This window comes from Eleutherodactylus coqui, chromosome 11 (assembly GCF_035609145.1).
Source record: "Eleutherodactylus coqui strain aEleCoq1 chromosome 11, aEleCoq1.hap1, whole genome shotgun sequence".
In the NCBI taxonomy this organism is placed as follows: domain Eukaryota; kingdom Metazoa; phylum Chordata; class Amphibia; order Anura; family Eleutherodactylidae; genus Eleutherodactylus; species Eleutherodactylus coqui.
In genome coordinates, this window is record NC_089847.1 from 43,908,625 (window position 1) to 43,924,382 (window position 15,758).

Genomic DNA, 15,758 nt, shown 5'->3' on the forward strand with positions numbered 1-15,758 from the left:
TTTCCCCGAAAGTAAGACATATGTCTTACTTTCGGGGTACGGCTTACATTGGCCGACCCCCCTGAAACCCCCGATACGTCTTACAATTGGGGGTGTCTTACTATCGGGGAAACACGGTATGAACAAGCCGCTGTACTATTTGAAGCTTACACTATTAAAGCTTACGTGAAGCCCACACTGAGGCAGCTGGACATCCATTTTAATTTTAGCGGCTGGAAATCCAGATGGTTTGCTAACAAATTGTCAGCCAATGCATCTGCTGTGTGTCAGATCCCAAAATAATGAATTAATGGGGAGGGGGGCTTAGTGTCCCAAACTCTGTACATAGGGCTGAACCCAGCTTATGGAAGCAACTGGTATCGCTCAGAGATAATTCCTTGGAATCCGGCTTTGTTACATTGCTGGCAGCGCAGCTAATCCCTTCATTATGTCACAAGAGCATTTAGTCCCTTTAAAGGGGTATTCCCACCAAGAATTAGTAGGCAAATAACATTGACAGGTTTAACCACTTCGCTGCCAGGTGGCCTAGGCAAAGTCTTAAGTACTGAAAAGTAATATAGCTCATTAGTAGAAGACACTAAAGTAGAATTTTAAGGGAATTTTCAATCTTCTATCGACTTTTTAGTATTGTGTGATATCCAGTGGGATACTTCAGTATGTCTATTTTTGCATGGTGCTCTGATTTTGGTAATACTTGGATACTGTAAATAGATCACTGAATAGGTGCTGTGAAAGAGGTCAGTCTTGGTGACTCATCCTCTTTAAGAGGATTCTTCATTTTTACATTCATTTACACCACTTTAAATTCAAATACAAGCTAACATAAGATATAACTGAGATTTTGGTTACTGTTACAGCATATTAATTTGTGGCAGAGATTTGATTAAGACTGATGGGGCACTCTGAGGATGACATCAGTAGGAGTGCCCAGTGACTTTAATTTACCTGTCTGGTGTTCATGGGTGAAATTGCAAATGTATGGCATGACTGGCTGAATCTGGCCAATCATGCCATTTTGTGTAAGCCATGGGAATGCTATTAAAATAAAGAAATAGGTCATACTCGCCTCCATAAGTGTCCCCTTGTCCAGTGCAGGAGTCCATTTGCAGCTGCTAGGAACCCTGAAGAAGCGGTTAGTAGTCACATGCTGTTCACTGCACTCATGACCACTACCAGCTTCTTCTGGGTTTGGAGTGGTGTTAACTGGGACTCCTCACTTGACAGGAGGACACTTGGGGCGCACAAATGTATTCTAGCTGCATTTATGCATCCGTAATACGGACAAGTGATCTGACTACGGGGCTTCTGATCCATACACCAAGCACCATAGAAATCTGATGCTGACAGATGATGTCAGAAGAAAGAAGGATGGGCATATTGAATTTTAATGCCTAATCCCATTGTTCACCTGGACATGAGCTGCTGCCAGAGCTATTTAGTGGTGGCTTACCTCCCTTTAACTATTGAAAGCTCATGAATGAACAGTGAACTGAGCATTCATGTGTATGAGGGAGTCGGGATAAATAGCTGTAGGCCAAATCAGTGTATAGCTGACTGGTATTGAAGTCTTATGGGTACCTTAAAGTGACCCCTCCAGCTTCAAGACAAAAAATTCTGTCTGGAGACTGAAGGGGGGTATAGTACCTGCAGCTGTTGTTCTTTGCTGCCCCTTCAATCCATTGGTTCCAGACCCTGTTTTCAGCCATCCAAGATGGCCGTAGCATTTTTCTAACTAGTGCACAGTGTGTACTGCTCTCTGATTAGCCAGTACTGACCACGTGAGCAGCTCTAGCCAATCAGAGAACTGGTATAGTGCGTTAGGTAATCAGAAGATTGTATCGGCCACCCTGGACGCCCAAAATGGGACTCGAATCAGCAGATCAGAAAGATGGCAGATAAGAGCAAGTGCAGGTAATACACCTCCTGCATCTCTAGTCCTGCCAGAACTTTGTCCCGAAACCAGATAGACAGTCACTTTAAGTAATGCTCACAATCTACATTAGATCCATGTTGATGGAGCTACTCAAGCTTCTTCTCTTGCATGTCCCAGTGCTCTACACAGGGGCGCTGCCTCTTCAGATTTGCTGACGTGAATGTGTACAAGTTTGCCACATGTAGCAAATATAAAATGTTCAGAAACTTCTAGCAACTAAAGCAATGAGGAAGAGGAGTTAGAAAAGAGAGATTATAATGCAACTGCCACACCTATATCTGGGCAGATCATGGCCAGTTTTAAAGCATAGGGGCCAGAAAAGAGCTTTGTTAATAAACACTAAATATTTATTGTGTCACTAAAGCTTTTCATGGCACCACAGAAAATATAAGAAGAGAAGGAAATATTACTCAAGTCCTATAAGGAACATTAATCCTTTCTGCCTTTGATCTTCTAGATTTAGGATTGTACTAGATGGTAGCTCAAAATTATGCTAAATTATTTATACTCTTAAAATATTTGTGGTACATATTTCTATAGATTAAGAATTCCAATGAAAGTTAAGAAAAGTTCAAGAAACAATAAAGGTGCAAGACTTCTATACAAAGATAAGCAGTTGCATACACTAATTGCATAGATTGTTGACATTTCTTTTAATACTTACCATGAATTCTAATTAAACTGACTTTTAAATTAACATCCTGTTAGCTCTTGCCAACTAGCAAACATTCTTAGTGTTCATAATGCTAAAGTTAACTCTTTAATACCCTATTGGACTGGTAATGCACAGTCTTTTTTAGTTTTGAACTTTTGATGCATGTGTGCAGTTTCTGGTAAAGAAAAAAAAAGCTGTACCCAGACTTTTGTTGTATGTCAATAGTAAAATATGAAATGTCCTAAAAACGTAACTTTATTTAGAGGTGTTTTTGTCACTTTTGCTGCTTTTTTGGGTTCCCTGTGCTTTTTCAAAATTTTCCCGTTTTCCCATTGGCTTTTCTATAGGTAAAAAAAAAATGTGAAAAAAGAAATGCAAAAAACTGGCACAAGTCAAAAAAGATCAGGCACCCAGAAGGAGTTGTCGGAATCACCTAGGAGTTGTCGGAAGTGAATGAAACTTTCTATATGCGATTGTAATGTTATTATAAGTAAGTGATTACAATATCAGAGCAAAAGGATCATTTATTGCAGAAAAACGAACCCTTGAAGGGAGGCTCTAGGACCTTGTTGGGTCGCCTCTAGCTTGGATACAAGATGTGATACGGGTGGGCATGGAGGTATACAGGTTCTGTATGGTATCCTGTGGCACATCAATTCAAATTTGCTGTAACTGAGCCTCCAGATCGTGCAAACTTCTAGGCTATCGAAGTTAATGTCCCAGATGGTCCCATACATGTTCTATTAGCAATATATCTCGTGAGCGGGCAGCCACAGAAGTGTGATAATGTTGTGGAGACATTCCTGTGACCCCCTTCTGTGTACAGCCGAGCATCATCATGCTGAAAAATATCTCTTGGAAGCCACCATGAGAGGAACACATGTGGCTGCAGGATGTCCTGAACTGAGCTGTCATCATCCCTCGTACCACTTCTAGAGGTGACCGACTGTCGTATGCGATGGCCACCCAGACCATCACACCAGCAGCGGGGGCAGTATGCCGCTCCACAGAGAAAGCAGGATCAGGAAGCTAACCGCTTGGTCCCCAGACATGAACATGGCCGTTGTCAGTGCCCAAACTAAACCTGGATATATCACTAAAGACAACCCGGTATAACTCCATAGCAGTACAGTTTTGTTATTCATAACATCACTGCAAACAGAGACAACTGTGGGTTGGTGTTAAAGGCAGTACACATAATGGATGCCTTCAGCCGAGTGCCTGAAAATGGTTCATAGAGACACAGGCACCTGTAACGATGGTGCCATGAACCGATGGTGAACAACGAAACAGTTGGAGCTGCTCGTGCTTGTTGGACGATCAGACAATCCGCTTTACTCGTGGTCTGTGGAGGGCGTCCTGAACCCAGTCGCCATGTGTGCATGCCCTCATGCATCCACTGGTCCTAACACCTCCTAACAGTCTGGTCAGAATGGTCCAGGTGGTGGGCAATTTCATCAATACAACCACCTAGCTTCTCGCTTTCCAACAATGCGCCCCCTCTCAAACTCTGTTAAATGGACAAAACCTCTTCTCTGCGTAGTAAAGGCGTCTAGTGGTCAACAAGCTCCACACAAGTGGAAGAAGAGGTCACTGCACACAAGGAGCCTCCGAGAGCCTTTTATAGGCGAAGGTTGGAATTACTTTTAGGGCTTCAGCTGACAAAACCGTTCATCTAATCACACAACAACACTAATCATTTGCATATCTGCCTGAGATGTAACTGCATGCCGAGTTTTGGAGCAAAACAACACTTCCTAGGTGCTTGATTTTTTATAGAAGGAATATATTATTATGAGTTGTGGATTTGTGATATATATGTAGAACTTTGAGGATGGCGCCAATTTTCATGTGGATCAGCATGTGGATTTAAGCCCAGTCTATGGGCAAATTTGTGCGCAGTTGTCCAATGTAGATTTCAAGCAGAAACTGCACCAAGAATTGACAAGAATTCTTTTTTTACACATTGCGGATTTCGAAATCCATAAGCAGAGAAATCTGCATCATACGGATTTGCATAGCATTCATCAGAATGCTAAAATGGTGCTGATCTCGCTGCGGATTTGAACCCTAAGGCCTCCTTCCCACGAACGGATTTCCGCCGCGTAATTCGCGGCGAAAATCCGCTGCGTTGCCCGCAGCTATTAGGTTCTATTGAACCAAATAGCACAATGCTCACGATGCGTAATTCCACCGCGGAATTACGCACCGCGATTTCTCCCGTCCTCACCCGCAGCATGCTCTATTTTCTGCGGGTGAGGACGGGCTGTACGCACTGACGGCTTCCATTGCAGTCAATGGAAGCCGTCCGTTCACGCTATCTCCCGCTGTAACCAGCGGGAGATAGCGTGAAAAAACGCTTTCCCGCCCACCGCCGCGCGTCATATGACGCCATATGACGCGGCCGGCCGCGTCACGTGACACGGCCGGTGACGCGGCGGCGGTGGGCGGTGACGCGGCGGCGGTGGGCGGGGAAGCGATCTCCCGCAGGTAAGTATAGGGGCTCTGGGGGGCGCCGTGACGGGCTTCACTGCGTAATATTACGCGGCGGACCCCGTCACGCTCGTGGGAAGGAGGCCTAAAGCTAGGTTCCCACTGGAGAAATCTAGCAGCTTGGCCGCACCGAAAAGCCGCGAGATTTCCGAGGGAGAGCCGCAGCTTCAAAACCCGTGGTATTTCGCTGCGGGTTTTGACGGGGTTTGGCCGCCGGCATTCTGTTGCAGCTTTTTTTCCCCATAGAGAGGAGTGAGGCCACAGCAGAAAAAAAAAAGAATTGACATGCTGCAGCTGTCAATTCCGCGCCTCATCACCGGTTGCGCCCGGCTTTGCCGTGACGGATTGGCCGGCCAGTATGGATGAGATTTTTGTAAAATCTCATCCACATGGATGGCTAATCCCAGGATTAGGAGCCATTGGCGGATTTGCAGCTCAGAAATTCTGCACGGAATTTCCGCTGCAAATCCGTCCCGTGTGAACCCAGCCTTAGGGTGGTTTGACACAACATTTTTTGGAAAAAAGAAAAAGCTACACTTTTTCATGCAGGTTTTTGAACTAAAGTCTTCCGAGTGGACCCACTTCAGATTTTATATGGAGGATGAGATTCAGCATCCACAGAGCAAACAAATTGCAGCACCAGAAATGCATAAACTGCAAACATTCTGTTTTTATAGATTTTAAGCAAGTCTGAAAACAAACTTGAATTAATTTACTCTGTGGACCTCGATCTCTTCCTTCTTCATACTGTATGCTCTCAGTGCTAAACTGGGCACATGCATGCATCCTAGCAGGAAGCTGAGCTGGCTGTATTTTCTGTGTCACTTCTGGTTTGGGTTCAAAAAATTGCACCATAAAGTACAGTGGCATTTCTCCAAAAAAATGTTATACATGAAACCATGCTAACTAATGTCACCGATAAATAAAGCACTACAAGGATTTAGGGAGTGTAGTGAAAAACACTTTGGGATTATGTCTGGGGGCTACCTCACAGGTGCCAAAAACAACACTGACGGAACCCCTAACCAGAAACAAATGGAACCATTCACTGTTATAAGGGAAACAGACACCACTTTGGTGTCCATTTGACAATGCTTCCTCTTGTTTCCATTATATTTACGGTATAGAATAGCATAGTTGCCCTAAATATAACAAATAAATGGAAACATTGTCAAATGGACACTAATAACAGTGAATGGTTTCGTTTGTTCCTGTTCGGGATTTCCGTCACAGTGCTGTTTTGGGCAGCTGTGATGTAACCCCCTTACGGAATCCCACAGCATAGTGAGAAATACTTGGGGGAATACTCCCTTACTCCAACTGCTAACATGACCAAAAACGTCCGGGTCTTTCTCTTCACTGTGGATATCTCAAACATTTATCACGCAATCTAAAGCCCAAGGTTATAACTAAGGCAGAAGGTGAATTGTCTACAGCCACAATTCTCAGGGTTCAGCCTACTTGTCTTCTTGGACAGGGAACATCTAGTACTCAGAAAGGAGTGATCATCCACAATGATGTCTAATGCAAAGACAGAGTGGCTGTCATTTGACAACTGCTTTAATACTCTTTCCTCTAAAATAACAACTGTATCTTCAAAGAACACTAACCCACAAGACCACCATTAAAAATTCACCAAATCCATCCAGCACCAACCAATGCATCAACAGGGACTGCAGCCGTTATGCTTCTTTGTACAATGCAGATTCAAGAAACAGCAAACTTTCAGATCCAGCAAATACTGACATATGTGGCCTACAAGGCATATTCAAAAACGAAAGTTAAAGAGGTTTCCCTCTGAAGACAACTTTTTTTCAAAATGAGCCATGGTTATGGTTTCTCTCTGTCTTGGCAATCCGGAAGCACAAGCCATGGCCAGCCACACATTTCTAAGCATAGCATAAATAAACAAATTGACTACCATATTGCCAGTAGAACAAAATATTATTGTTCCCAGTAACAAACAAAATAATCTTGTTGATATGATAACTTTTAATAGCTAACAAAAAGAAATGATATTACAGCAAAAGCTTTTGAGGTTTTCTTAGGTTTCTTCATCAGGTTGATATAACAAAACATCCAGCCTGATGAAGAGACCCAAGTAGTCTTGAAAGCTTGCACTGTTAACAGCATTGTTTTACATTAAAAGGGATCATATTCAGCAAGGTTATTTTCTCTTACTGAGAGCAATAACTAAATTATAGCAATTAGAGATGAGCGAGCATACTTGCTAAGGCAAACTACTCGAGTGAGTAGTGCCTTATGCGCGTACCTGCCCGCTCGTCTCTAAAGATTCGGGTGTCGGCGGGGGAGAGTGATGAGTTGCAGGAGTGAGCAGGGAGGAGCGGGAGGGAGAGAGTGAGAGAGAGATCTCCTCCCCGTTCCTCCCTGCTCTCCCCCGCCGCTCCCCGCCGACACACGAATCTTTTGAGACAAACGGGCAGGTACTTGCATAAGGCACTACTCGCTCAAGTAGTTTGCCTTAGCGAGTATGCTCGCTCATCTCTAATAGCAGCAAATGAGTAGCCCTCACCCTCTGTTCTGGCTTACAAGCAGGGGACGCCCCTTTATGATGTACATATTCCCTGTAATGTCTTCTAATGATAATATTGGGCTGATTTTTGCATCTTCGACTTAAAAACATCCATAACCGTAAGATACTCAGTGCCTAAAACAAATGACAATAGTAGTGTCAAACCTATAGTAACGGCTGACAGTGCAAGCTTGATTTACACTGCATATAGTGCTGAACCATGCTATGAACTAAGCTCTTAGCAGAAATGCATCAAGACTATGCTGACATCAAAATTTTTTAGCTCTTTGCTAGATTTTCGAACATTCTTTCCTACAATGATGAAAGTATGTGGAAGAACAATTTCACCATTAATCATTTTCTTTGTTAAACAAAAAAGAAAAATAAATCCCTTTATTAGAAACTATAAACATTCTGCGAACAAGAACTTCAAAAGAAAGACGAATTGCTGCAGGAGTTGTCCACACGCTCCTTCTATTAAACATAAAAAAAAACAGTTGCAGCAAATATAATGTAAGCATTATAATCCCTGTGCAGTCAGAAATTCCAAAGTCTAAGTGCTCTGCACGTTCAGAGACAAAAGTGTTACAAGAACAAAGGACTTGTTGAAGAGATGATATACTGGTAGCCAGTGATGAGATAATTGCCAGGAATTCATACTTTTTACGTTAACCAAACCTTTCTAGAGTGAGATAAAGATGTAAAGGCTGTACCTTTAAAGGTGATCTGGCATGACGCAACCACATGCTGTAGGACGGCGGACTACAATAAATCTTAATTAATGAACATATGTAATGATATATATATATATATATACACACATATACACACACACACATATATATTATATATATACACATACACACTTTCTAGGCTACCTAAGGCCTCATCATTAGTCCACGCCGATAAAAAGGCCTTGAAGAGCCTTACAAGCTGGCGAATGTAATTTTTGGGGGGTTAGCCAATAAAAGTATCGCCTCTCAAAAAAGAACCCCTCTTGTCATCTTTATACAAAAGTATTTAAGATTACATAGATTTTTCAGGCTAACGCGGTACCACACTATTTTTGCTCTACATCTTAATGAATATAGTAAGGTCATGGTGACTTTGTAGTGTGAAAGCATGCTAGATTTATAATACCCTTTTCGGCATATAAATTAAGAGCATGGTATGGATGTTGCACCTCATTCATTTTTTGAAATGGGATTTTCTTATATATAAAATGAAAAAGAAATCTGCCAAAGTTAAGATGCGTTATTTGGTACTATATGTGCACTTAAAAACATACTTACTAAACTTGTGCACTGCTAAGCGGCACAACAATGTGTAATATTAATGCCACATACACGGTGTTCCTTATTACAGGATGCAAGAAATGCTGCTTTTTGTAAATACCTTGCACTGCAAGTAGCTTAGAAGTAAGGCCCTTTCTTCGGCCACTTTACAAGGACCAGACAAAAGGTGCCAGGGTTGGCAAGAATTGTGTTCAGCCTGAACTCAAGTTTTTTTCAATGCAATGGAGATGGAAAACTGGCATTATTGCACTGAGAAATATGCACCAGTAACTTTCCGCTTACCTACCCTACTGGTAACTACTCTCTTTAAAAGGTGGAAAGGAACTTGAAATGCAAAGGGGAAGTCATGCAGAACTCATATGTTCTGTGCCTTCTAAGTCAACAACTTTTGACTGGCCAAAAAAGTTTTTGACAGGTCTGGATTCTGAAAAAGTCTCAAAAGTCCAGTTGGAGTCGATCCCATTTGGAGCCAACCACTTGCAACTATAGTCTATTTTTATGAGTTAATTCACAAATTAGCCATTGGGCCTTGATGATATGTCCTATGTACACAATGGTAACAGAGTTTATGAAGCAAATGCGCACATTATATATAGATGGAGGGTGGGCCCAAGGTGTTTCAGATTGACAGTGGTCAGCAAGTACTGGCCTGTTTGTATGCAGCTTCATTTGTAGCATCTCTCAAGTCCCTGTTAGTTTATTATCCCTAATACATGAAGTAAGGTTTAAGATTAGTCCTACACATTAGATGGAAATCTGCCAGATCTGCTGATTTTAGCATGTCCAACCAATAATCTAATGTATATGGGGGTCTCAACTCTCCTGACTGCAAATGTTGCAGGAAATAAGGATCAGGCAGTTGGATTTTAACTGCCCAATCCTTCTGTTCCCGAAGAAGAAAAGCCATTGCCAAAAGAGGCTGGCAGCGCCTTTCTACATTCGGAACTCATCCACACTCAGCGCGCTTGTGTATTGGGTGGTTGAGCGAGATAGCTGCCTGCAGCATGAACGTTCGGCAAACAGTTGTCTAAAGTGTATGGCCACCCTAACAAAGCTTAGCCTTAACTTTAAAACCATTGCTAAGCCCTAAAATACACTATTAGAAGGAGTAGTCATTTTGTTGCAAAACTCAGCATGCAGTTCCATCTCAGGCAGATATGCAAATGATTAGAGTTGTGGTGTGATTAAATGAACAGTCTTGCCACCTGAGGCCCTAAAAGTGGTTCCACCCTTGGCCCATAAAAAGGCTCTCAGAGGCTACTAGTGTGCAATGGACCTCTTTTTCTGCTTGTGTAGAGTTTGTTGACCACTCAATGCCTCTATGATGCAGAGAAAAGATTTCACCCCATTACCAGAGTTTGAGAGGGAGTGCATTATTGGAATGTGAGAGGTTAAATGGTTGCCTTTGACACCTACCCACCATCCCCTCCATTTGCAGTTATGTTGTGAATGACTAAACTGGACTGCTAGGGACTGGAACAGGGTTGTCTTCAATGACGAATCCAGGTTTAGTTTGGGAACTGATGATAGCCGAGTTTGTGTCTGGAGACCTAGGGGTGAGCGCCTCAAGCCTGCCTTTACAGCAGGGAAGCCCACTGCCCCAGTACTGGTGAGATGGTCTGGAGGGCATCCTGTAGCCAAATGTGTTCCTCTTATGGAAGGGCTTCCAACAGACATTTTCCAGCATGATAATTCTCAGTTGCACACACAAAGGTGTCACCGGAATGCCTCCACAACATTGCCACACTTCCATTGCCTGTCTGGTCACCAAATGTATTGCTAATAGAACGTGTAGGACCATTTGGGATGCAAATTTCGACAGCCTATGAGTCTGCGCAATCTGGGGGCTCAGTTACAGCAAATGTGGACCAACATGCCACAGGATACCATACAGAATCTGTATGCCACCAGGCCCGCTCGTATCACATCATGCATCCAAGCTAGAGGCAGTACAACAGGGTACTAGAGCCTCCATGCTCATCTGTATCACATCATGCATCCAAGCGAGAGGCGGCCCAACATGGCTCTGGAGCCTCCCTTACAGTGTTCAGCTTTCCACAAATTATCCTTTTGCTTTGATATTCTAAAAACTTACTTATATCAATGTTACAATCACACATATAAAGTTTCATTTGATTCCAATAACTCCTTCTAAATGCTTAATTTTTTTTTTTGACAATGAGTGTACCTAACTAATGAAATGATATTTCAAATGTGAAGTCATTGCTTAATTCCTTGGATTTGGATCTGAGCAGCTGGATCATTTCATAAGCACCTGGTAGTTATCTGGGAATAGTGTGTGGACTTCTTTGCCAGACACTCAGAAGTAAAGAAAGAAAACATGTGTGCGGATGGCTACGATCTTACAATATGGCTGCATTCCGTGCTCATCTCAAGCCATGTGAAACAATCAGGCTCATCTCTGCATACAACTACTGACACCTTTTTCTTTTTCCATAAGAAGGCAAAGCAAACAAGTATTTCAAAAAGCTCTTCATCTCTATGATCTTTCTGTGAAATCTTTTGTTGTTGGGCTGATCTATTTTTCAGCCCTTAGATAAATGTATTTGCTTTATCTATGTTCTGAAGTGCTTAGAAAGCTGTCATTAATCAAACAGATGAATGGAAGGAGCTTATGTGTTGAAACGAAGGTTCCCGCAGAAGAGTGACACATAGTTGTGCTCAGAACAGATACAAAATAGTAAAACAGGATTTAATCTTTCGGATACACATCTGTTTCAGTCTTTTGCTTCCACACGTAATCGCCGCAACACTCTCCAAATTGCCGGAGACCAGTCTGATAGCAAAAGGGTTAATGCTAAATGGAACAATGCCAGAGATTTAGAACTAATGCCAAAACCCACATCTTGTGCGGCAGGCAGTCTCCAAATATTGCTAACACGTATGAGAAATATTATCACTTCCCAGGAAAGGGGCATCACTCAGAAGAACTTAAGTCCTACCAAGGCTCCATTCTGTTGACCAGTAGGACAGATCCTTTTTCAGTGGGAACCATACAGATCCCATTTGATATATAACTGGGTAAGTCAGGTTTCTATTGGGGTAGAAGACTTCTAACTACATCAGAGAAAACAGGAACCTAAGAGGATAATGCCAATGTGGACAGAGTTGAAGTAGTAGACAAATTATTACAAACGTCTTATACACAAGACAATGATTTGCTATTAAGTATTGGCAAAATGAATGGAAGCCCGGTGACTATATTTGGACTAAAAATGTGGAAAAAGTTACTTTGTTTATTACTTTTCATTTTTCAAGTTTAAGAAATGAATAGGTCCTTGAGGAAACAGAGGTAAAACCAGAGAGGCAGAATTACTGCTTTGCTTGGATTACTCCCCTAAACAGAAGGTTGAGCGCAACGTACTTTACCATTTACAAAACCGGCCTTATAAGAAATGTTAAAAAAGTAAAAATTGCTAAACTATAAACCTGAGCTGGGTATTTTGTATTAGTGCTATTAAGCAAACAAAATCACCAGTGATCAACCAACTTTTTGGAGCTACGTCATATCTTATCATGGATTGCACTTATGAAAAAATACGCTTTTCCAAAGTCAAACACCAGGCAGTCATCATGACTTATTCCTTATCAAGAGAATTGGGTTGCAGACATGTAATTTCAATAGGATTATTGATATACAGAAATGAACCAATAACCTTGGAGTACGTTATACCTCAAACTATATGGTACATATTCAAGTCAATGACTTACCCTCTTAAACCCAGCTTTATGATTGGGAATATTTGAGGACTTCTGCTTGGCAATCCAGTCTTCTATGCCTTTCCGGGCCAAGCAAGCATTTACTGCAAAACTGTCACCTACAAAAAAAATGGCAAAAAAACTATGAGTTTTAGACAGACACGAATACTCAGCTCACTATTCTTAAGTATCAGATCCAATTTGGAATATCCAACATTGATTTGATAATAACTAAATTGCAATCTGCATGCAATTACTGGTAAACTGCAATTACTGGCATCCACTTGATAAACCACGGAGAATCATAGAATTAAAAAAATAATACAACCACCGATCCCCCAAAAACCACGACGTTACAGAATGATGGTTGTCACTTAAAATGACCCAGAGTACACTATCACTCTGGCATCAAGTAAGACCTCAAATCAAGACTTATTGTAAACAAAGCTATTAAAAATTAAGTTGGAAATGTCTTTGAATTGACAAAAACACTTTGACCATATCACTGATCTAAGACATTCCAGGGAATTAGACTAGATCACAGGAAGCTAACATTTCAAAGATTGACTTTAAGCATTGGTAAAGCGTAGTTTACGGGTCACTGACACATGAAGGGATTAGACAAGGACTGGTCACAGATCAAACACACTTAGGCAGACACAAGTCCATCATCAGAAGTTTTAAATCCTAGATCAAAAGTTCCTAAAAGTTTGGTTAATAAATCAATTGGACCAAATAAATCCATCATAGTTTCCTTATCACAGTAAACAAGGATACATATTAAATATCGGATTTAAGTCCAAATTCCAATACGCATACCTAAGAATGCCCATGTAATCTGCATATCAATAAACGTACCCAAGAATGCTCATGTAGTCTGCATATGTGGCACAAGTACATTAGCATTAAAAGAGCATGTGTCAACTTTAAAAATCTTTGATAATCTTGGATACATGTGATGGACACTTACTACCAACTGTATGCATAAAGGCTTTAATGTCAAAGTCTGACAAAAAGAGGATAGATCATTAATATCCCAAGCACAGGATGAGATCTGAGATTACTAGCAGGAGTTTTACTCCACAAAAAGAAACCTCCAGCCTACGGACTTTATAAAGTAAGACTTAATTCAAATCTCTAACCAAAAATCACCAAGTACTGTCAACCCATCAAGTGATAAAGGAAGAGTTTGATCAACATTTCCAATGTGATTATGATTGGAAAGGTTCATAAGAGCTTCCCATCAACTGAGGACCATTAACTTCTGACTCCCAATGGAGGGTCCATCATTTTGTAAAGTCCAATACTTTACTAGAATCCTTAAAATAGTGGTCTATAAATAAAGATTATTCCTTATGACAAATAATTGCTATGACAGCCTATATATGAGTAGAGTGCAAGTTAACAGACCGTAAATGAGTATAGGAACATAGCTAAATTCAATAAAGTTCAAGACTGATTCAACATAACTCAGCTGACTTCAACATGGAAGTATAATGTACATCAAAGGCATAGCTCCTCACACATTGGAGTCATAGCAGAATTACCTGTTCAGAAAATAGCGTGGAACACTTGAGGTCTGTGCTGCAAACTTCAAACAAACTTTTTATCCTTTGCTGCAAAAACTTTCTTACTTCATGCACAAGTCACATTGCTGCCTGCATACTTCTAACCCGGATCACCACAACTGATGAAGCACAGAAACTTTCCCTCTAGGTTACATTATACACTGGGGCATAGGATTGACTCTTAGACTCCATAACATGGCACAAGTGCACTTAAAATGGGCCAGATTTTTAGCTAACTCTTCTGGATTAGCTTTGATATGTTCTGTAGTTAAGAGGGATATAATGGCAGGGACACTAGTAAAGCAACACATGTTCTAAAGCAATGCATCAGTTCTTTATGTAGAATAGGGAACACTCCACAATGACAAGGTACCACTGCTGAAAAACGTATCGTGTGATGTCATCTGGAAGTTGTATGCAACATTTTGAGTCAAACGCAATAGACTTATGGCTTTTTTCAACTGTACTAACTATGCAACTATGTGCAGTCCACCAACAGAAAGAACAGTTTTATACTATGTTGCGATTAATATAGCAATTTGATACATTATCACACAATGTGCATACGATACATTAACTCAATCATAACAGTTGTGCCACAAATCTATAACAGAAAGGGAAAACAACAAAACAAACAAGTCAGATTGGGACGAGCAGGCAGTAAAGCTAGTAAAGTCAGTCGGGGGATTTAATTTCCTACCTTCAGGGCTCTCTCTGGGTTTGCAAACTGCAGCTGCCAGTCAGGAGAAACAAGATGAAGTACGGAAAAGAAACAAAAAAAGAGATGATTAGATGACTGACTGCAAGAAAAGAGTCTCTATATACTATGTATCAACACATGAAGCAGATAAAGCCCATCACTCACCATGTTTGGAATAAAGTTTCCCCATCTCTCAGCAGGAGACCCCCAGATCCTGGACATCAGATGCACATTACAATCCAGTGCGGGTATAATCCATGTGATTTCCACAAGGAATCCACAAAAGCAGATTACTAGAGGGATCTGCACCCCCGTAAATCCAGAAACCAGAAGCAGCTGAGACCCCTAGAAGCAGTGACACCTCATGCTATCCTGTTAGAAAGGCTGCAGCTCATTCTGCCAGGCACACACACAGTCTACACAGAGTAAGGAGGAGTTAGGGGCTGGGAGTGGGGGATGAAAGGGGAGAGCAGAGGAGGAGGAGGAGGTGGTGGTGGGAGAGGGGAGGGGATAGGAGTAAGGGTCGACAAAAACAAGTGAGAGGAAAGAGAGTGTCAGAACTGAGGAGAGAATTGGGGAGTGCGAAGTCATTAGCTAAGTGATGTTTGTAAATACAGCTTTAATGAAGTGATACTTATACTGTATACTGCTAGAGAAGTAAAAACCACAATGCCCCCGTGATCTCATGGGTAAAGGACTTTTGAATTTGGACTTTTTATGGAGGCAGCTGCTTTTTAGGTTGAATTCACAGACTGCAATTTTTTTTGCAGGAATTTCTGCAACTGAAAATCCCTTCCATTCATCTCAATGAGAGAGGATGCAGACGGGCAAGTTTCATGCAAGTGCAAAACTTAGACCTAT

The 15,758-nt window shown here is 41.5% G+C and overlaps 1 protein-coding gene across 1 annotated transcript in view; it reads right to left on the bottom strand.

The window, feature by feature from the left end:
* The window catches only part of NKD1 (NKD inhibitor of WNT signaling pathway 1), a 94,560-nt gene extending 79,259 nt beyond the window's left edge, over window positions 1-15,301 (bottom strand). Inside the window, exons 1-3 of the mRNA XM_066583958.1 lie at window positions 15,063-15,301; window positions 14,898-14,930; window positions 12,642-12,748 (exon numbers count right to left, since the gene is read on the bottom strand). Of these exons, the coding sequence (XP_066440055.1) occupies window positions 12,642-12,748; window positions 14,898-14,930; window positions 15,063-15,087 (165 nt within the window). The 5' untranslated portion in view covers window positions 15,088-15,301. The remainder of the gene's footprint in view (window positions 1-12,641; window positions 12,749-14,897; window positions 14,931-15,062) is intronic.
* Between the last annotated feature and the right edge of the window lie 457 nt (window positions 15,302-15,758).